Here is a 22,648-nt window from a genome sequence, read left to right as displayed (position 1 = left end):
AATATCTTTTCAAATTTAAATCGCCCCATGGTGGAGGCATCCCCATCGACGCCTTTGTGTCGAAAACCACGACGCTTGCAGGGTATGTAGTATGTACATGCCTAGATAACAATTTGGTAAAAAATTGGAATTTTGGAAAAAAATCTGAGGATATCCTCCTCAGGAAAGGTTACAACATTGCTTCAATATATCCCATACCATGGACATTTACAACTTGTCATACAATGTTCAGACCAAATCACTTTTGAAACCCCATTTGTGGCAATCTTTTATTATTTTATCATACCCTTTATTTTACAGTGAGTTCAAGATGGATAGCAGTATTGGAATAGCTTCATTGTTTGACACAGAATGTTCAGTCTGGGATGGTACTGCAGTACCTTCCTGGATACCAGGCAGCGTATTCAGCCACCCAAATCACAGAGCAAACCTTCAGCAACTCTTCAGTGCTTTCCAAGGAATGCACGAGTTGCAGAAGAAGAAGACTTTCTGCGATATCATCATCAAAGTTGATGACGTAACCTTCCATGCACATAAGGCTGTCCTCGCTGCCACCAGCAAGTATTTCCAGGCCATGCTGACATCTGAGTTTCAAGAGAGTCAACAGTCGGAGGCAACAATAACCGTGATGCAGATACTTTCAAGGTTCTATTAGATTTTGCTTACTCAGGTGTAATGGAGGTTACCATGGCAACAGTTTTTGGTATCATGGATATGGCACATTATCTTCAGTTTGACTATGCCATGGATAGTTGTGTCTGCTTTTTGGAGAACGAGTTGGATCATTCAAGTCAAGGACTCAACTCTCTGAATACTGAAGTAGCACTGAAGGTTCTCACCAGGGCTGATTTGTTTGGTCTGGATACACTCAAGAAGGAATGTAAAGATTATTTAGCCAAGAATTTCAAGGTGTCTGACGAGTTTGTGGCACATATGACTGCTGGGCTTATGGAAGAGATGTTGGAGAGGGTCGACCTAACAGATGAAAAAGAGGTACTACATGTACATGTATTTTTTGCACATAAATTTGCTATCATAAGCTTCCTTATATGTGACTCATTTTTGAAATGCAAAATTTGGCAAAAAAACGAAGAAAATAGCAGTTATTGACGAAGTTGAAGGCCCATTCAAATATAACTTACAGATTCTTATTTTGTCTTTAAATTCCGGCTTTTGGCTGAACCACTTGCAAGCTATGTTAGCACATCTATACTTTGATCAGCTCGTAATCGGCTGGCCTTATAACATCGCAGATTAATATAAAATTATTTTATTTTGAGAATTGTCTTGTGACATCTCCCCAGAAGCATCAAGAATTATTAATTCAAGTCCTGTACATATGTACTTTGTCTACTTTCTTTAACACACAAAATATAGACAGCTTAACTAATGGCACTCTGAACGTGGGTCTACTTTTCGGCGTAGTGGTAAAAGCCTAACATTTCCCGCCTATTGAGAGCTGAGCAAATTATATGACAATGACAAAGGTACCAAAATTTGAATTTTGATGATTTTGACGATTGGCTGGAGTGGATGAGCAAATCACTGAATGGGTCTTTAATAATAGTATCAATAGCTGTTAGATACCCGAATTTATTGTTTCATCCTCCTTCACCTTGTTCCCAAAAAGTTCATCATATTCAAAGTTCTTTTTGAGTTTGATCTTGAGTACTTAAAAACAATCAAAACTATTTGCTGGCGATTAAAAGCTTCAACAGTTGGTCACCATTAATTGGAGACAGGGTTTGAAGGTTTAGTCGCATCAGAAAAAATCTAGTCGCCAATGTGACTAAAATGGTTGTACTGTACAGCACTACGTATTTCCCAACATTAGCCTGAGTGGGCTAAATCGAGTCGCATATTTACCTACACAAAAGGAATATATTCACTTGTTCTTGGTTTCTGCTTGGGAAGTGGAAAGTGTGAAAATAAATATTGAGGGGAAATAAAAAACTTGTTTGCATCTGGCGATTCTATCAGTCAAATTCTCAACGGCCAGTGATTAATGAAGGCACCACCTATGCACAACCTCACAAATTGTTATTTCAGACTTTTATTATAAACTGGCCTCAAAAAGGTCATATCTTAAAATCCTGTCTATAAAAATGAACAAAAATTACACACAGGATTACTTCAATACTCTACTCTAAACACATGTCAATAACCAAGCAGTTGTCCAATTGACACAACAGCAAAATGCACTGACAATTGGGTTCCAATTATTTGCCTGTGAATGTGGTCCCGGAAGCTGTTCCGTGTCAGTGTATTTTACTGTTGTGTCAGTTGGACAACTGCTTGGTTATTGACATGTGTTTAGAGTAGAGTATTGAAGTAATCCTGTGTGTAATTTTTGTTTATGTACAGGCGAATAATTGGAACCCAGCAAAAGAAATCTGTTGGGCTGTGAATGTGGTCCAGGAAGGTGTTCCATGTGTTTAGAGTAGAGTATTGAAGTAATCCTGTGTACAATTTTTGTTCATTTTTATGGACAGAATTTTAAGATATGACCTTGTGAAAAATTATAAGTTTCTTTTTGAGGCCAGTTTAGTTTTACCTTTTTGTTTGTTTGTACTTTATAGGTGTTTGATGCAACAGTGGCATGGTTGAATCACAGTTGGGAAAGCCGTAAAACATATGCACCATCTTTCTTGAGTAAAATCAGGCTAGGGATTGTACCATTAGGTCATCTGTCTATGACAGTGTTCAAATCACCTGATTTATATGCCATTCCAGAATGCAAGGAGCTGATAGAGAAAGCTTTGAAGATGTTTGACTCCAAACAACCAAATGATCCACCTCTGCACACCAAAGAGCCTAATTTATTTGCAACAAGGACAACAGTCAATGTAAGTAAATCAAGCAACCCAATGATCCACCTCTGCACACCAAAGAGCCTAGTTTGTTTGCTACAAGGACAACAGTCAATGTAAGTAAATCAAGCAACCCAATGATCCACCTCTGCACACCAAAGAGCCTAGTTTGTTTGCTACAAGGACAACAGTCAATGTAAGTAAATCAGGCAACCCAATGATCCACCTCTGCACACTAAAGAGCCTAGTTTGTTTGCTACAAGAACAACAGGCAATGTAAGTAAATCAAACAACCCAATGATCCACCTCTGCACACCAAAGAGCCTAGTTTGTTTGCTACAAGGACAACAGTCAATGTAAGTAAATCAGGCAACCCAATGATCCACCTCTGAACACTAAAGAGCCTAGTTTGTTTGCTACAAGGCCAACAGTCAATGTAAGTAAATCAGGCAACCCAGTGATCCACCCCTGCACACCAAAGAGCCTAGTTTGATTGCTACAAGGACAACAGGCAATGTAAGTAAATCAGGCAACCCAATGATCCACCTGCACATCAAAGAGCCTAGTTTGTTTGTTCCAAGTACAGCTGTCAAAGTTAGTAAATAATGCAACCCAATGACCTACCCACCATTGCATACCAAAGAGCCTCTAGTTTGTTTGTTACAAGGACAACAGTCAATGCAAGTAAATCACCTAATCAAGGAAGCCAGTGATCCACAAGTTTCTGATGATAGGTCATAATGTGAAATAGTGATATTCACAAAGAAAACCCACAAATACAGCAACAGAGAAGTCTTTATGCAAAATGACATTATGACAGACACTTGTAGAAAAATTATGTTTAGCACATATACATGTACCTGTTATGTGAAATGAACAATTTGAAATAAAGACATTTTGGGGGCAAGGTTTGATCACCACCATTTCAGTCATTTTGTAGGATACAAAATTTCTGTTGCTATAAATTTTGGGACCAGAAGGTTTCCTGAAAAAAACCCAACAACATACATGTAGAAAGCTTATAGGAAGAGCAAATCTGATGAATCTACAATGTATTCACCAAAATATTCTTTCTAAATGTACCATGGGGGATGTATAAATATAGATTATATGTTACAAATATCACTTACATTTTATTTGATTTACATGTACCGTATAGGCAAGTATGTTTTCATGTTCATACAAGCAACCTACAATGTATGCTTTTGTTTCTTTTTTCCTTGGAAGGCTGTTCTATGCATTGGAAAAGGTAGAAAAGTTCCCTCATACTATGATGTTGACAAATCTTGCTGGATATCTCTGCCAAAATTCCCAGCTCTACCACTAAAGGACTGTTTAGGGGCGGTAGGCAGCTGCTGCAATGCCGATGGAAATCTCTTTGTTGCACGAGGAATGACACGATTGCCTATCAAGCTGAGGTATCCGCAGTTCATCAAGTTTGATTATGCCAATAGCAGGTGGCAGACTCTAGCTCCTATGCAGCAAAGACGAAAGAAGCCTCTACTTGTTCACATGAAGGGTCCTGAGAATGGTAAGACATGTGTCTATGTTGGACTATTCCAGTTACAATCCATACACCCTCTATTGAAGATGTGACCTTTATCTTCCACACAGGGAGTATGAATTTCAAATGGGGTTACCTAAATGGATGACTCCATTTGAAATCTACACCTCCTTTGTGGGAGATTAAGGTCATGTGTTCCATACGGGGTGTATGGATTTCAACAGAAATGTCCCATTAAATTGTCAAAGGTTGTACATTACTATAGACAAATCCATCGAGCCAAGTGATGGTCAGAATTCAGTCGGCCATTACTGGGCCCCGTCTGCAACAAACTGGTGTTGTTACTGCCCAATTGGGTGGATTAAATCTGCTTAAAAATTGATGTTGAATTATATTGTGTTGTAAACTTTCATCATTCTTTTGTCTGTGTGTAACACAGGTGATGGAATGCAGTTTAATATCCCCGCCAAGGCCACATCATTTCACTTTTTAGGTGGAATAGACCAAAGGGGGGACCCAGTAATGGCTGAAAACCGTGCATATATATATGACTTAGGTGATTGCATCATCGCATCAGATGAGACGTATGCATGCGCAGTGGTTTAGTAGACTCAGTACACCGGTCGATCTTACCGTTTCCGATGTTGATTAAGATACTTCTTGCATCGATCCCGAGATGCGGAAAAACCAATAGTCATTTTGTCCCACATAAATGAATAAATAACAAAAACCCCGATCCCCGGTGGACTCACCCAAAAGGTGACGTCACCATATGATCGCCCCTTATCCTCCTTGGTCTCCGACTGACACAGACGTGCCTATCGATTGTTCATGGCACTGTGTATCAATTTCTCGACCAAGGCGAGATATACGGTTGTAGTTTCACACCTTAGGTAAAACCAAACCGGTATTGTTCGACTGAGGATAGTTTTGACGGCATTTTCTGACGAAAAAGTGACAAAAACGATCCAAAACTTAGCTACATATCGTGCCTCCGTTTGTATCACGGGACACACGAGCAATTCAAAATGGCCGCTTCGTTGGCGCCATTCATTTTGTTTCCCACGTAAACAACCATTGCAGCCTGTAAGTTACAATAGATGTTTGTACATACACATTGTATTTCATGTACGGTAGGTTATTGTTGCTATGTTAGGGTGATTACTCTATCGTTATGTCTTCATTACCGTCCAATAAAGACGAGTTAATCAGATATTCATACGGTGGGGATTGGTAGGGACCCGTCTGACATTTTAGTAATAAAGTTAGCCAGTCCTTACTTTACCACTAACGTTAGCGACCAGCCTCCGTGCTCAGGTTTGCTTACTGGGCTTGAGTCGCGTGTTGGGGGGGGGGGGGGAGTGCCCCCCTCCCTTTTCTCCTCGCTCGCCGCGGCCCTGTCGGGCTTGCCCTTCCCTGGTGACGGAGCGGGACCCACACCCGCTCTGTTTCACCCACAGGGAGTGCTCACGATCTTCTAGATGTCTTTCTTTTGCTTAGGACTCTCCGAGTTCCAGCTTGACGATTTGGATAGGCTCCGTCATCGCCATAAGACGAAGAAGAAATCTACCAAGGGCACTGGTAAGGTCGATCACGGTGGATTCTGCTGTGACAGCCCCTATGGGTCATGGCAGGTCTGCTTAAGGGGCTCCGGTCCCGGACAAGCAGGCGGTTCCTTCGGGACTGCTAAGCGCGTCCAAAGGCTCAGCAGCCAGCGAAAGCACTGACTATACGTCGGAGCAAAGTAGCAGGCAGCAGAGCGGTAACCACCAGCGAAAACCCTAGCGGGTTTTGCAGCAGGAGGATACCAGTCGATACGGTAGATTCTGCTGTGACAGCCCCTATGGGTCATGGCAGGTCTGCTTAAGGGGCTCCGGTCCCGGACAAGCAGGCGGTTCCTTCGGGACTGCTAAGCGCGTCCAAAGGCTCAGCAGCCAGCGAAAGCACTGACTATACGTCGGAGCAAAGTAGCAGGCAGCAGAGCGGTAACCACCAGCGAAAACCCTAGCGGGTTTGTAGCAGGAGGATACCAGTCCTCTAGCGAAAATCCTCACGGGTTTTAGCAGGAGGACACCCGCCTGTTGCAGGCATATCTACAGGCTCAAACAGCCACAGTAGTAGCCAGCGACGGGCAGCATGAAAGGGTACGCCGGGCTTGCCTGGGTTGAACCCTAGCATGCATGGGTTCAGCAGAGACGATACCGCGGCTAACGCTGTGGGTGTAGTCTTAGCAGAACCAACTGGGGTTGTCACACGGCAGCGTTCCATGGCGGGACCGCCGAGTGATACCCTGGGCCCTAGAATAGCTGCTGGCTGTCCACAGGGACTGGCTGGCGATTATTCAGGGGTTGGGCTCGCAGTCTCTCACGGGACAGCGACCCAGGTGCATTCGGTGGCAGCTACAAAGACGAGCTACGGCTTGACTTCAGTGGTAGCCGCTATGCACCCGCCCATAGCTGCCGTGAGTGGTCCGCCACACACAGCGACCTTGGCGAGGCTCTAGAGGGTACAGTAAGTAGCTTGAACAGCCTAGCTGATCAACAACCCACTTATGTCCTCGAGAGCCAGCGGAGCGTGGTGATCCATTACCGTCAATGGGTCAATTACCCTCTCTTGATCGATCACTGTCAAATCAACAGGGCATAGCTCCATTGATTGACGCTGCCTATTCAGGTGGCGAGGTGATTGATCGGGGGTATGCACGCTCAGCTACCCGTGGTACTAGGCAAGCTCCCTCTAGCCAAGGGACAGCCGGTATAAGGGTACCCATACACATGCGGCTTGATCCCTTGCGGGGAACGCAGTGAGGCATGGGTACAGTGGTACACAGCCGGGAGCCCTCACGGGCACCTACGCTAGTACCGCACCGGTACCACGCCAGCACACAGCTTGATCCCCCAAACAGGGAACGCAGTGTGGCGAGGGTACAGCGGTCCACAGTTGGGAACCCTCACGGGTACCCACGCTGATACCGCACCGGTACCGCAGCACCGCTTTAGTCGCCACAGTCTCTGTGGCAACACGGGGGGAGGCGGTGCTGGTACTGCAGTACCATGGGGTTACCCTGGTGGCGGATCCTTTCAGGGTCAGCTGCCGGCTGGGTATGCCCGTGGTACCCGCCGCAGGGTGTTTCTTCCACGGCCTAGCACCGTGGCAAGTGTCGCCTAGCGATGGCCACGCAGTACCAACATCAGCTGTTGACCAGGCCAGCCGGCATGGAGCTAACCCAGATCTTGATCAGGGTAGGCCCCGTGCTGCTAGCGCTAGGACGACGGCTGCGAGAGCATGCGGACCCAGTGGTGCCATGGCGGATACCTCAGGGTCTTGCGGGAGTACTCCCTCTTCTGCTGGCAGGTAGTCGGCGAGCCACACAGTGGTTATGCCTTCTTACCCGCTTTCAGATGCCCGTCCTCAGTTACCGTCATCATCGGAGCATGATCACGGATACTGTGGGCGAGGGAAAGGAGTCGGAAGCTGAGTCCGGTAGTGACATCACTACAGTCTCCTTCCCCGCTGCCCCGCGAGGGGAGCAACAGCACTGATCTTCCTCCGGACACCCCCTAAGGGGAGTCCATGGAGGAGGACCAGGGATCCTTTCAGTAGGATGCTCAGCTGCTGCTTCCTCACTGGGGACGCCTGCACTCTCATTCCCGGCAAACCTCACGGGTAGATATCGTGGGGCTGTCGAGCTCAGTAGAGCTATGACGCCGCGCGTGCTTGCACGCTTCCTCTGCGTGTAACGCGGGAGGACCACGGACCTACCTGAGGGGATCCGAGAGGGACCCAGATGTCGTCAAGCGTATCACGCTCAGACAACATCTGAGCTCTTCCGCGAGGTGAGCCTATTAGCGGTGCTAACAGCTAGCCTCAACGAGAGCTCCATGGGCCTAGCCCATAGGGTGTCCACTCAGCGCCGGGGAGGGGCCTGCCACTCCAATCGCTCAACGCGATGGAAAGGCAGGGTCCTTTTTCTCTTTGGATGCTTCTGCGCCACGGTGGAGGACCGTGCAAATAAGCTACCAACGGGAGCACTCTGAAGAGGTCGGAAACTGCCCTTACCATGGGTAGGAGCTCCGACTTCAGCAGGCCGTGCACCACCAACAGTACCCGAGCCCACTACCTCTGCAGCACCCATTTCTGGGAGGCGCAAGGGTAGCACAGGATCAGCTGGCAAGCCCGAAGAAGAGCAAGCGCTCTTCCAAGGGAAGCTAGGCAGAGCATTCCTGGGGGCTCAGCGGTTTTTCCACAGGGGATCTCCCAGTGGACGACCGCTATGGCTTTCACCCAGAGGTGGGAAACCATCTCTCTGAGCGCCTGGGTATGGTCAGTGGTGAGTGCGGGTTACAGCCTGGCAACCCAGGCTCCCCACATTCGTCTACACATTTCAGAGGTCCACAGGAGTGCCGTCAGACGGCCCCCAGCGTCGGGCACTACTGACAGGGATCACACAGCTTCTCACGAAGCGGGCGATTGTCCCGGTCTACCCCCGTTCTACGGGTGATCTTGGAGCCATTGGCTCCAAGGAAGACCGGCGACGGAGCCCCATCCGGAACCGCAGGCTGTTGAACACGCTTCTTCAGGCCCAAAAGGTTCAGAATGGGGACTCTCGCCTCGGTGCTAGCCTGCCCCATCAGGGGCATGGGAACAGCATCGCTAGATCTCTCGGACGCCTATCTGCATATGCCAATCGCCTCTCAAGATCGGAGGCAGCTGCGCTTCTAGGTACGGGATCAAAATTACCAGTTTTGATACCGGCCATCCGGCCTGTCCATCTCTCCCAGGGTGTTTAACACTCTTGGTCAGAGCGGTGGCAGCGTACCTGAAGCACAGGGGTGTCAACATCAGTTGCTACCTGGACGTTTGGCTCATATCTGGACGCACTCCACTGAAGACTACGGGTCTCATGGGGTTGATAGTCCGTGGGTGCGGGACCCTGGATTTTTGATCAGCTCAAAAAGTCCAGCGTGGTCCCGACGCAGACACCACTATTTGTAGGGGCCCGGATCACCCTCACGGAGGGGTTCGCGTGCTCTCACCCGAGCGGGTGACGAACATGGTGCGGTGTGCCTGACTCTTGGCCGAGTCTCGGGCAAAACCCGCTGTGGCATGGATGAAGGTGGTAGGCCTAATGGCCAGTATGGTAGACCTCGTACTGTACTGCCGCTTTCACGTTAGGCTTACCCAACTACACCTTCTAGCCTGCTTGCAGGCCCAGTCGTCACCAATATCCCTCGCGGTTCCGTTGTCGGAGATCGCGCGAGAGGAACTCTGGTGGTGGACCCATCAGCCCAATTTGACCCAGGGTGTCAGGTTTCCTGCACCCCGGTATGTCACGTAGTGACAACCATAGCGCCAAAAGCGGGCTGGGGGTCCACATCCACGGAGACTCCGTCCTCGGGCCTATGGGGGCCATAGAGACAGAGTTTCACATCAACCTCCCTCGCTTACGAGGAGGTGATCGTGGAATCACATACCGTTGTCCTGACGGATAGCACAACCGTGGTAGCCTACCCCAACAGACAAGGGGACTCCGGGCCACCACGATTGAGCCTGCATGCACGACACCTGATAGGGTGGTGCAAGTTCAGGCAGATTACGATGAGAGCGATACACATCGCGGGCGTCACCAGCATCCTCGCGCACTATCTGTCACGAGGAAGGGTGTCGGGACCAGCAGAATGGTCCCTTGCTCGCAGGAGTCGCTCAGACGATCTTCAAGGGGATGTACCACCCTCGAAAGATCTGTTCGCATCTCATCGCAATCATCCACTGCCGGTGTACTGCTCAAGGGTCGCGGACCGCCAAGCATTCACCGTGGACGCTCTGTCCATAGACTGGGGAGGGATGACAGCTTATGCAGTCCCTCCGATCTCACTACTCATGAGGGTGGTGGCCAAGATCGGGTGGGAAGACTGCATTGTCATTCTGCTAGCGGCAAGGCCGCTGGCACTCCCCGAGGTACCAGATCTACTCCGGATGCCCGGAGCGGAGGTACCCAGTCTATCACTAGAGCACCTGCAGTTAGCTGCATGGCCCTTACCAGGGAACACGCAGCGGAGGGATACTTTTCATCAGAAGCTGTTTTTCTCATCGCCGGGCTAGACGGAAGTCTACCCTCCGTGCGTATAGCCAGAGTCTGGCTCCATACTACGCTTGGTGCAATGAGACAAATAGCTCTCCCGCTAGAGCCTCTGTGCTGCTAGTTCCGGAGTTTCTGACAGAAAAGTTCCAAGCAAGACTTCAGCGGGCCACTGGGGCCAGCTATAAGTCAGCTGTCCTCTCCATTCACCGAGGTTTCGAGACGGGTCGACTATCATAGCCGATGGTTACCTTATTAGTCTACGCCTCGACGGTATGTTCAACGAGTGTCTACCAAAAGGAAAGTGATCCTCCTAAGGGATCCCAACACAGTCTTAGATTACCTTAAGGGTCACCCTTTTGACCTTCCGTCAAAAGCGACGCTTAAATACGTAACTCTCAAGATGGCTTTCCGGTTTGGCGTTGGCTTCGGACGGCGGTGCTGAGTTGCACACGGTCTCGAGGTTAGCTTCCGTGTTCACAAACACTGGAGCGACACTGTTTCGGCGCTCTGTTCTCGTGACTACTGAACGGGCGCGCGGTGCATACCGACATTCGTCCCTCTCCAATCCCCAGGGTTGGGCAAGGTTCGGCTGAAGCCAAAGATAGGCTGGGGTGTCCGATAAGGCGCTGCAGCACTATTTCTTCCGAACACAAGCCTTGCGAGGGACTCACGACCGCATTCATCACCCTTACAGAGCCTTTCGGTCCAGCCGCTGTCGCAATGGCTGGTCCAGGTGTTGGTGGGGTCCGGGGGATCGCGAAGGTTTTGCGTCCCACGACCCACTCGACACGAGCTATCTCATCATCTTGGGTATACCGTTCGGTTGTCCCTTGAGGAGATCTAGCAGGCGGTGTCCCGGAAGCCACCTTCGCCCTTCTCTACGTTACTTCCGTTTCGTTAGTAATCAGAGACGGGCGGGAGGTTTACCGGACATTGTTCGGCGATCATAATACGGTGGTGTACGGGTACCAGGTTTTCAGACTATACAGAATACTCAGCATGGTAAGAACCAGTGTCGCTATTCTTAACCACCAAACTTATTAAGTAAGGAGGTTTATGTCTGTGATCGTGTGGTCTTTTTTGTTTCCCGACCGTTGGGGGAAAATATTTTCTGACCTCGCGAAAACCATCGTTACCGCCCCGATCCCTGATCAGATGCTGACCAATCTTGTACCTCCATCCGTCGGTTACTTGCTAGATCGAGCTGTCAGATGTTGATGCAAGAAGTATCTTAATCAACATCGGAACGGTAAGATCGACCGGTGTACTGAGTCTAGTCCCAAACAAAATGTTTGGTAGACTCATAACCGTGCGATCTTACCTTTCCGATGTTGATTATCCCGACCCCGCCACCCCCTACAAGTTTGGTCCGGTAGGGGATCCCAAGTCGGATAAGGGCGATCATATGGTGACGTCACCTTTTGGGTGAGTCCACCGGGGATCGGGGTTTTGTTATTTATTCATTTATGTGGGACAAAATGACTATTGGTTTTTCCGCATCTCGGGATCGATGCAAGAAGTATCTTAATCAACATCGGAAAGGTAAGATCGCACCGGTTATGAGTCTACCAAACATTTTTGTTTGGGACTATTTTGTAGTATGCGGGAGGGTTAGAGTTAATACAACAAATCTCCTAGCTTTAAAAAGAGATGTTTGTGTTTCTTGATAGGTGAGATATATGTTATAGGTGACCATGGAGATGAGTCGTATGTGCACTCAACATGCGAGGTGTATAGCATCAGTACCAACAAGTGGCAGCCCATACCCAGTATGCCCACAAACATTTCAACTGCAGTGGTAAGTGTTCATATTAAAGGGACATTGCCAAATTTACACCCTCAATTATCTTGGAATTTTTTGTTTTTTACACATACGAATTGGTTGTCCATATACAGTGCGCAAAAGAATTATGGTACCAGTTATGTTCACCCCTGTATATCCTAAATAAAGACAAGTATGTCAGAATTAAAACAAGCAGCCAATACCTGTTCTATTAGCTTTGACTTACAGACCTTGTTTGTTGAAATTTAATTTTAAAAAAAGGAGAAAAAAAGTTCCAAGGCCTTTACCAAACACAATTTACAGCTTTTTATATATTTTAGGCCTAAACTGGCATTCCTCATGAAATATTTGTGTGATTATATGATATTTAGATTGTTTTCATTGTTGAAAGGGATTCAATCATGTGCCAGTGTTGTTCATCACCGTTTTCAACTCTCGTCTGGCGTGTCTGCATGGTTTACTTCGCTCGGACAGCTAAAGCAGCTCTTGTGAAGTAAACCATGCAGACGACGTAGACGCATCATTGTAAAATGACAACGGTGAAATATGATTGAATCTCTAATTAACCTAGATATGTATATTGCTATTGTTTATAAAGTAACAATTTTCTATTATTTTACAGTTCAAAGCAAATCCAGCATCCTGTGTTGCTTGCAATGGGGTGATTCTTATCTATGCACCTGTTTACCATGGAACAGTGGGCACCGTGAATTCATACCACCTTGTGATGTATAATCCAGCCACAAGATCATGGTCAATTCTCACAACAGTCTTTCACCCAGCACCATGGCGTATATGCGGATTAGTAGTGCATGATGACAAGTGTTATAGAGTTGTTGGTGGGAACTGCAAGTGCAAGGATCCTCTGTGTGGATGGCATGAAATCAACGTTCATGAGCTTGTGATTGATGTACGCAATGGGAACGCGTTGATTGGCGAGATGCAGGACCAGTCCGCGATCACTGCTGAACCAGAATTTTCCAAGTACAAGAACAGTGCTTTCTTAATCAATAGTGAGCTGTTTGCGATTGCCAAGAAGCGCTTCCACAAGATTGGAGTCTCTAACCAAGATGACAGTAATCAACTTTATGAGTTACATAAATACTTTTTGATGAAAAGCGGGCCAGATAATACCTATCATTCTAGTCTCATAACCAGCTTTATGTTTGACAAATCCATGTGGCTTTAAATTCTGAACACTCCAAGATAATATGCTTGTCTAGCATCATTTACTCTATACGCAGCGGCAGCGGCGGAACAATTTTGAAAGTGTGTGCAAGTTGGTGGCAGATGTAGATAATGCAAATAATAGCCGCACGATGTGACATGGTCCTCATGAGAAACTTTTGTAATATGAAGGCCCCAATTGAAGCCATTTGGTGGACCATTTTGGTGCTATTACTGTGTACAAGCCATTTGAAACAATTTGGTGCATCATTTTTACACATACTCTCGAAGTCTATAATGGAGAATCGATTATTTATGTTCACCCCTGACACCCAGACATGTGATACACAGCACATTATTGGTCTGATTAAAGTGGGAGCAAAAACTGAGGGACCACTTGCCCCCGATCCACTGCCATTGTATACTATCCATATAAGCTTTTCTGGAATGGCCCAAAAATATTACTACAATATCTGACATTTCCTAACTGCTGGTCTCCTGTTTTTGAGACACACATTTAATTAAAATGAATAGTAAGAAGTAGAGAATGTGTATGAACATGAAAATTGTGATATACAGATAGCTTACATTGTAGATAGATAGATAGATAAACAGTTCCAAAAAAGTAAGTCCCCCCCCTAAGAATTTTTGGTATAATCCAAAAACGTCTTGACCAATTCTCTTGTTTTAAAGTTTGGAACATAGGCTGATTAGTTATGCATCAAGTGAACAGGGTTTTGTTGTTATCCTTTATCATCTTCACTAAGAAATACAACCATTTATAAAATTTTCGGCCAAAGCTGCACTTTTCTACATACATGTAGGCTTTTTATGCATGACTTTTGGTTTCAGTCCTCTTTCACAGAAAATTAATCAAAAAGGAATGTTTCTATATATATTTTTTGTTTTTTATTATAACTTTAGTTAAGATGTTCATGAATTAAATGTGTATGAACATGAAAATTGTGATATATAGATAGCTTACATTGTAGATAGGTAGATAGATAAACGGTTCCAAAAAAATAAGTCCCCCCTAAGAATGTTTGGTATAATCCAAAAAGCGTCTTGACCAATTCTCTTGTTTTAAAGTTTGGAACATAGGCTGATTAGTTATGCATCAAGTGAACAGGGTTTTGTTGTTATCCTTTATCATCTTCACTAAGAAATACAGCCATTTATAAAATTTTCGGCCAAAGCTGCACTTTTCTACATACATGTAGGCTTTTTATGCATGACTTTTGGTTTCAGTCCTCTTTCACAGAAAATTAATCAAAAAGGAATGTTTCTATATATATTTTTTGTTTTTATTATAACTTTAGTTAAGATGTTCATGAATTAAATGTGTATGAACATGAAAATTGTGATATATAGATAGCTTACATTGTAGATAGGTAGATAGATAAACGGTTCCAAAAGAAATAAGTCCCCCCCCCCTAAGAATGTTTGGTATAATCCAAAAACGTCTTGACCAATTCTCTTGTTTTAAAGTTTGGAACATAGGCTGATTAGTTATGCATCAAGTGAACAGGGTTTTGTTGTTATCCTTTATCATCTTCACTAAGAAATACAGCCATTTATAAAATTTTCGGCCAAAGCTGCACTTTTCTACATAGGCTTTTTATGCATGACTTTTGGTTTCAGTCCTCTTTCACTTGAAGAAAATTAATCAAAAAGGAATGTTTCTATATATATTTTTTGTTTTTTATTAAAATAACTTTAGTTAAGATGTTCATGAATTAAATTTTACACATTTCAAACATGTTTTATGGTTCAGTGAGTAAATCATATAGCCATTTATGAAATTTTATTCATCAACAAAAGTTGCACCTTTTCTAAATTGGCTTTTTGTATGCATTAAAATGTGTAAATTTAACAAGTGTTTCATTCTAATTAAATTTATTAGGAAGGAACAACTGTAACTTCAATGACAAATCTTGTGTTCATTGATTAGTTTAAGCAATGGAACAACAGATTCCTGGTTAGATCTTTTATGCTGGATCCCTATACACATGTTTCATTGGTCATTCATTCAATGGTTCAAAAACATTTATATGGGTGGCCGTTATCAAGACTCAACTTGTTACAAGCGGACAACACTACCAGTAAAGGACTTTGCAGCAAATCTGGCAGCATGCAGGGTACCAGCTTGACCAACAGCAAAGAAGAGCGAAACTTGGAAGCCATCTCACATGAAGGAAGGCATATTCATTATTAAAAGCTGCAGCATTAATTTTATTCACTGAACCATAAAAACTGTTTTTGAATGTGTGACACCTAAATCTTAAAGCTTAAATTTAATTAAATTCAATTATGTTTCTTTTTGATTAAATTACTCACTTAAAGGGGAATAATTGTCAAACACAAATTTAAGCATAAAAAGTCTATGTAGAAAACTTTTTTTGGCCGTTTTTGGATTATACTAAAATGTCTTAGGGGGGACTTACTTTTTTGGAACCGTTTAGTAGATAGATAGATGAAGCCTTATTGAACATTGAACCAAGAGCTTGAGGACATCCTACAAATGAAAGGCCTTTTCATTAGGCAGAGGTCCTATTTAACATTTGCTTTGGACATTTAAATATTTTATTGTTTTTCCACCCGAGTAAGTCAGGTGGAAAATAATTAAAATATCCTAAACTAATGCTAAATAAGGCACCTATGTCTAATGTGTTAGAGGGGAGGGGTCAAAAAGTCTGATAACGTTTGTAAAAACTACTTAAAATATTGGTCAAAGTTGGTCTTTTGAGGTTGGAATTTTTGTTATTTCACATTTACATTACAGGGAGGGAGGGGGGGGGGGGGTCAACGACCTTTTGTTTATAGGGTGTCATCAAGCTTTTGGGTTGTTCCCTTAGAAATGTGGTCATATAGCTTTAATAGTAAATATTAACTCTCTATAGGTCTGTTCATACTGTGCTGCAATTGCTGATGGTCGAAGTATAATGAGGCCATCTTAATTTAATAGGTTATCTCACAGCACCCCGCACGCATCAGTTAAATTGGTTATTCAGGTTTTTTCTGCCGTTTTATTTTTTTGGAAATCCACCACACAAAAAACTCAAGTCTGACATTGCCAGACGTCATAGCTTAAATCGTAAATCTCAATAGAATTCTTCATCTTGACCACAGTGAAACCTGCTTTAGAGATGAAAAGGTGGTCTATTCTTGACAAAAAGTTTGTCCCGCAGATAAAAAAAAATCTGAAAAAAAGAACACATTCTGCCTTAGGTTTTTAACAAGAGCTGTGAGACATACTATTAAATTAAGATGGCCTTATTTGATGAATTGTTCCATTCCAAGATCCAGAATGCAAGTTGAATGTATCCATGGAACAATACATTTCACCAAGTGATTTCAATTCGACAAATGTAACACAAATTATATTACAATACTATTGAAGGTAGGAAGTAATTCTTTTCATCAGCATAACACCATGTTTTGCTGTGACATACTCAACATTCTGGGGTCCACGCTATAGTCAAGTCTTTGAGTCAGTGCATGGCCTGGTAGAACACATGTGACGGTAAAAAATCCGAGGGTAAAAACTATCGCAGTGAGAGGCTAATGGTAAATACAATAACTGGCTATTAACCAATGAACTGTCTAGAATTAATGTACGAGTGATATAATTCTCTGTGTTTATGTTAAAAGGGCATTTCGTGATCCACAGCCTCATCCCCCACTTTTCTCAAAAAAGTTGAGATTTTTCACTGAAACCTCTGGCTACATAATGTTTATGTACAAAATATTTCTTGCAGATTAATTAGTTTAGCAAAGTTATCGTGAAATTTGAATTTCGTTCTGGTGCACCAGAACGAAATTACAACGTATTGTCTATGGAGCAGTGTAATACACATAATCATGCATAACTCGCAAACGCAAAATCGGAATCAACTGAAATTTTGGGAATATGCTTTTTTCGTGGATATGTACTGAAAAATGTCATAAAAAGAGGATGCTAGGATCACGAAATACTCCTTTAAATATTATTTACTACAAACAATTTTCATAGTAACTTCAAAATTATGTTTTCATATAATAGCTTCATATTAGCTAGCTCTTTTAATATTTGTAATTATGCATGTTAAATTAATTACATTGTTACAACAATTTTGTACTGAAGTATTTTTATACTAAATTGGACAGTGTTACTAGCTCTCTATCATCATGGGGCACAGAGGTCACAATTTTCAAAAGTGCTCAAATTTTGCCAAATTATTCCAAAATATCATCCTTATGTCATGAGGATCAAGGAAAAAAAGGTATACTGTGATGAACCCTTCTGGAGTTATAACAATCAAAAACTGACAAGTTAGCTCTGGGCATAAGCACTTTTTTATTTATTTATAACATTCGGCCGAAGCCAGGCTAAACCCAATAGTGCTCAGAGGCTACTAAATTCAAGGGATGCCTCCAGATATGACGGGACTATTTTAGAAGCAGGAGGAAAACTGGAGCACCTGGAGAAAACCTGCGAGGGGCGAGCATGGATCGGCAACCAAACTCACATGTGGCACATGAGGGAATTGAACCCGGGCCACAGTGGTGAGAAGCGAGTGAGAAGACCACTACACGTCACTAACCCGCTCTCCAAAGTCAATTGATTGGTTTAATAAGTGCTGCTGGAAAGGGATTTACTTAAATAAGTGCCCAGGGATCAAATATTTTAGGTTTTAACCCTGTGGAAACCAATTGTGACCTCTGACTTTTCTGAAAAATGCTTCAATTTTCATGAAAATAGTTTCAAATTGTTTCTCCTTTATTAGAAGCAATTAAGCAATTCAAATCAAGTTTATGATGTTTTCTTATAAGAGTGATCTTAACCCTGGAATAATGGAATTTTTTGGCCTCATAACTGCTTAAGTTTTGGTCTAAAGTATATAAAAGTATGCATATTTAGAATGGCAAAGACTTCATGAATTCATCTGTTAGGTAAAATTTGAGCAAAATTGCTCATTTTTGGAGAAAATCCAAACTTTTTTCAGAACAAAAAAGTTCTTGAGTAAAAAACTATTTTTAAAAACTAGATAAAAATATCTAGGACATTTTTTTGTATTTCTTTTAAAAATTTCAAATTTCTCAAAATTCAAAAAATAAAAAAACATGTTATTTTTATCTAGTTTTTTAAATTTAATACAAACAATTTTTCTCCAAAAATGAGCATTTTGGTCCATATCTCTGCATAAGCACATGCGATTTTACACTGGGTTCAAGTTAATGATGGTCACAATTATGTATCTTTAAAAGTAATTATATTGTAACAATTTTGGAATGATGTATTTTTACACATAATTGAATTTTATGAAATTATGGGAATTGCTGAAATTACAAAAAAAAATTCTTGTCTGAGAATAGCTTGTTTGTTTGTTTTATTTCTTCTTTAACCTGGGACACTCAATCAGTTGAAAACACACTTTTAAAATCATCTGTTCTTCTTTAAGGCCCAGGGAAAATAGCACAAGAAACTTGATATTTAAATCATCAACAGTTTTTGGAATGGGGGAAGAATATGGAAGTGGAATTTCCTTGTGAGATAAACTTGATATTCTTATTTTTAGGTCGTCAAATGTTTGGAAGGTCATTTTGGGGTCATCCAGGGTCACCCAGAGTCATCTGAGGTCAAATTACTAAAAACTGTTGTATGGGCATGAAACTTAGTGGGCAGAGTCAACAGTTAGAGCTTAATTTTTGGAAGGTCATTTTGGGGTTATCTGGGGTCACTCAGGGGTCATCTGAGGTTAAACTAATAAAAATTGTCGTATGGGCATGAAACTTGATGGGCACAGTCAACAGTTAGAGTCAAATTTTTGGAAGGTCATCCAAGGTCACCCAGGGGTCATCTGAGGTCAAATTACTAAATCCTCATCTGGGCTTGAAACTTGGTGAGTACAGTCAACATTTAGAGTCAAAATTTTAGGTCATTTCAGGGTCATCCAAGGCCACCCATGGGTCATCTGAGGTCAAATTACTTAAAACTATCACATTATCCCAGTGTCGAGGAGCTTAAAACTACCTTTTGCCAGCATTTTGGCACTTGTGCCAACTCTTTCTATCTATGCTGGATTTTCTCCAATTGGGTACTTACACCTTGTCCCATTTTGGATGCTCCTACCTACACTACTCTATATTTCATCCTTTTCTATTTTTTCATCCTTCTATCTGTCTACCTTCTCTACCTTAAAACTTCCTTTCAACACAGCTGGTTAGGAAAGGTGAGCCAATTTAGTTGGCTTGGTAGTTTGTTTTTTGTCTGGTGTTGTTTTTTGTTTTGTTCTTTTGTCCTAAGTTTTGTAGAGGATGGGAGTTCTTATTCCACATACTAGGGTAAAGGCGCTGAATTCCAGTACTGATGGGCACACAACCCATATCACACTGGAGGTACAGGATACAGATCCCCAGAGTGAAGGTGACAGCGCAACCCCACACGGGCATCAGGAAATGGGCGATACTGTCAAATTAAATCCGGACTGTGGACTAAAAGGTTGTCCACAGACGGACAACATCATCCATTTCCTTTTGTCGGGTAAAAGCTAGTGTGGGTGCCAGCTTGTGTTGTGACTTTTACTTCCTCTCTTCATCTTTCTTTCTTGCTGTCCCAATCATAGTGTTTTGTGTAGGATGTGGATTCTCAGGGGCGCTGAGACCCCTGTCAGTATAACAGCAAGAGCTGACTTCAAGAACTCCTCTCTTCCAACTCGGAGCTCATCCAGCCTCTACCATGTTACCTCGCCAGTGTGGTATGAGTAGGCAGAAGGAAGGGACACTTTTGTAGGGTGAACCTTCTGTAACCCAGCTATGGGTAAATAGCGAATACCAGCTATGGTTTAAATAGTCGTCAATGGTCAACAGCATTGATGTATGTGTTGCGCCGGAGGAATCAACCGTATGGTCAACGACAAAACACAATTACACAAAGCTCACATCTGGCATCCAGGGAGATGGGTTGTGTCAAGAGGAGGCTAGTACTGTAAGAACTCAGGAATGGCCCTCTACTGTTGATACGGAAGGACCTGGCCACCCACCATACTATTTGGCCTTGAATGTAAGCATGAGAGTACAAAGTCAAAAGAAAACGATGGTATCGGAAGGTGCGACCCGCAGGCCGGAAGATACGTCAATGGCTACTGGGGAAGAGAGAGATGCTGCTCAGAGTACACCTGTTGGTGATGACAGATCAGGATTAAAGCCTGCTACAGGAAGTCCTGTTCTTGACGGTCCCAGGAAGGAAAGGAACAGCACCCCTTTAAGGAAGCCAATAAATATTGCCACATGGAATGTACGCAGTATGTCAGGAGGAAAGATTGAAGTTGTGGAGAAGGAGATGTTTGCAAACAATATTAAGATCCTAGGAGTAACAGAGTTGTGGTGGCTTGGACAAGGGAGGTTCACTACATATGATGGAAGTATGTTTATCTATTCTGGAAAAGATACTGGAAGGAAACGAGGAGGTGTGGGTTTCATAATAGAAAGAACCACAGCCAAGTGTGTTTTGGGATATAATCCAATAAATGAAAGAGTGATGACTGTAAGACTGCAAGGACATCCGTTAAATATATCTATCATACAAGTGTATGCACCAACATCAGATGCATCAGAGAGCGAGATGACAGACTTCTATGAGATGGTACAAGGAGTTATGGATAGTATACCTAGAAGAGACTTACTCATCGTACTGGGGGATTGGAATGCTAAGATTGGCAAAATGAAGGAGAAAACTGGGTGTATTATAATAGGCCAATATGGACTTGGGATCAGAAATTACCAAGAAATGGACCCCCAGGATGGATGTTATAAATGATGAGAAAGGTAACACTCTTACCGAAAGTGTAGACATCAAAAGGCGATGGGTTCAGTATAGTTCCCAGCTGTTTGAGGCACAAGATGACAAGGTGTATGTACAGTGTGAAACGAGTGAGGAAGAACCTCCACCATTGAGATCTGAAGTTGAGCTTGCCATGGAACAAATGAAAATGCTAAGTCACCTGGCATTGATAATGTAGCTTCTGAGTTGTGGAAGGCAACTGGGAAAGAAGGATAGACCTAATGTGGCGTCTATGTGGTATCATCTGGAAAAAGAAGAAATGGCCGAGAGACTGGTGCAGGGCAGTATTTATTCCACTGCCAAAGAAGGGAAATTTGAAAGAGTGTGCCAATCACCGGACCATCAGCCTGATTTGTCATGCAAGTAAAGTGCTTCTGAAGATCATCATCAAGAGAATGAAGAACAAAATGGAGCAAGAAATATCTGATGAGCAGGCAGGATTTCGTGAAGGAAGGGGTACTAGGGACCAAATTGTCAATATCAGGAATGTGATTGAGAAATGCAGAGAGCATAGACTTCCTCTTTACATGTGCTTCATAGATTACAGTAAAGCTTTTGACTGTTAGCCACCCTCAGATGTGGGAAACTATGAAAAAGATGGGTTTCCCAAGTCATCTTGTGGATCTGATCAGCTGCTTATATGAGGACCAAGAATCGGCAGTCAGAACAAGTAGTGGAGACACAGATTGGTTCAAGATTGGAAGAGGCTTACGACAAGGCTGTGTGCTATCACCAAACCTATTTAACATCTACTCTGAAGACATAATGAGAACAGCTTTGGAGGGGTTTGAAGGTGGAGTGATGTTTGGCGGTACAAGAATTACTAACCTGAGGTACGCCGATGATACCACTCTTATTTGTAGCAGCAGAGTAGAGCTGATTGATCTTTTGAAGCGCATCAAAGAGGCCAGCGAAGAAAAACACCTTCTCTTGAACACAAAGAAGACAAAAATAATGGTTGTAGACAGAGAGCGGAAAAGTGATGAGTTTGTGATAGATGGACAGCAGATTGAGGAGGTGAAGCAATTTGAATATCTGGGTTCAATGATTAACAACAGTGGTGACAGCACAACTAAAATTAAGAGAAGACTGGCTATTGCAAGGACAACTGTGCAGGGCATGTCAAGCATATGGAAAAGCAGAGGCCTATCCATTGACCTCAAGGTGCGCCTACTTCGTGCAACTGTGTTTTCCATTGCCACTTACCATGCTATACTCCTACACATGTTGGTAGCTCGCGGGTAGTAATCAGTTTTCCAGTCTGTAACACAGACTAACTCTTGTGAAGACCACAGCAGCGCTACACAGCGCCACCTGACGCAGAGAGAGAGATCACATGGGCATGAAACTTGGTGGGTACAGTCATCATTTAGAGCTAAATTTTTAGACAGTCATTGCAAGGTCATTTGAGGTCACTCAAGGGTCATCTGAGGCCAAATTATGAAACTTGATGGGTACAGTTACATTTAGAGCCTAATTT

At 43.4% G+C, this 22,648-nt stretch overlaps 1 protein-coding gene across 2 annotated transcripts in view; it reads left to right on the top strand.

Moving 5' to 3' along the window:
- LOC140143081 (kelch-like protein 14) overlaps positions 1 to 13,720 on the top strand; it is a 163,409-nt gene extending 149,689 nt beyond the window's left edge. For both annotated transcript variants that reach the window (XM_072165131.1, XM_072165130.1), the window contains exons 2-6: positions 301 to 993; positions 2,580 to 2,846; positions 4,038 to 4,341; positions 12,067 to 12,194; positions 12,802 to 13,720. In XM_072165131.1, coding sequence (XP_072021232.1) covers positions 676 to 993; positions 2,580 to 2,846; positions 4,038 to 4,341; positions 12,067 to 12,194; positions 12,802 to 13,368 — 1,584 coding nt within the window. In that variant the 5' untranslated portion in view covers positions 301 to 675 and the 3' untranslated portion in view covers positions 13,369 to 13,720. The remainder of the gene's footprint in view (positions 1 to 300; positions 994 to 2,579; positions 2,847 to 4,037; positions 4,342 to 12,066; positions 12,195 to 12,801) is intronic.
- Positions 13,721 to 22,648: the final 8,928 nt, after the last annotated feature.

This window comes from Amphiura filiformis, chromosome 20 (genome assembly GCF_039555335.1).
Source record: "Amphiura filiformis chromosome 20, Afil_fr2py, whole genome shotgun sequence".
NCBI classification, from domain to species: Eukaryota; Metazoa; Echinodermata; class Ophiuroidea; order Amphilepidida; family Amphiuridae; genus Amphiura; species Amphiura filiformis.
The sequence above is the reverse complement of the archived record's forward strand: the minus strand, read 5'-3'. Positions and strand labels throughout refer to the sequence as shown.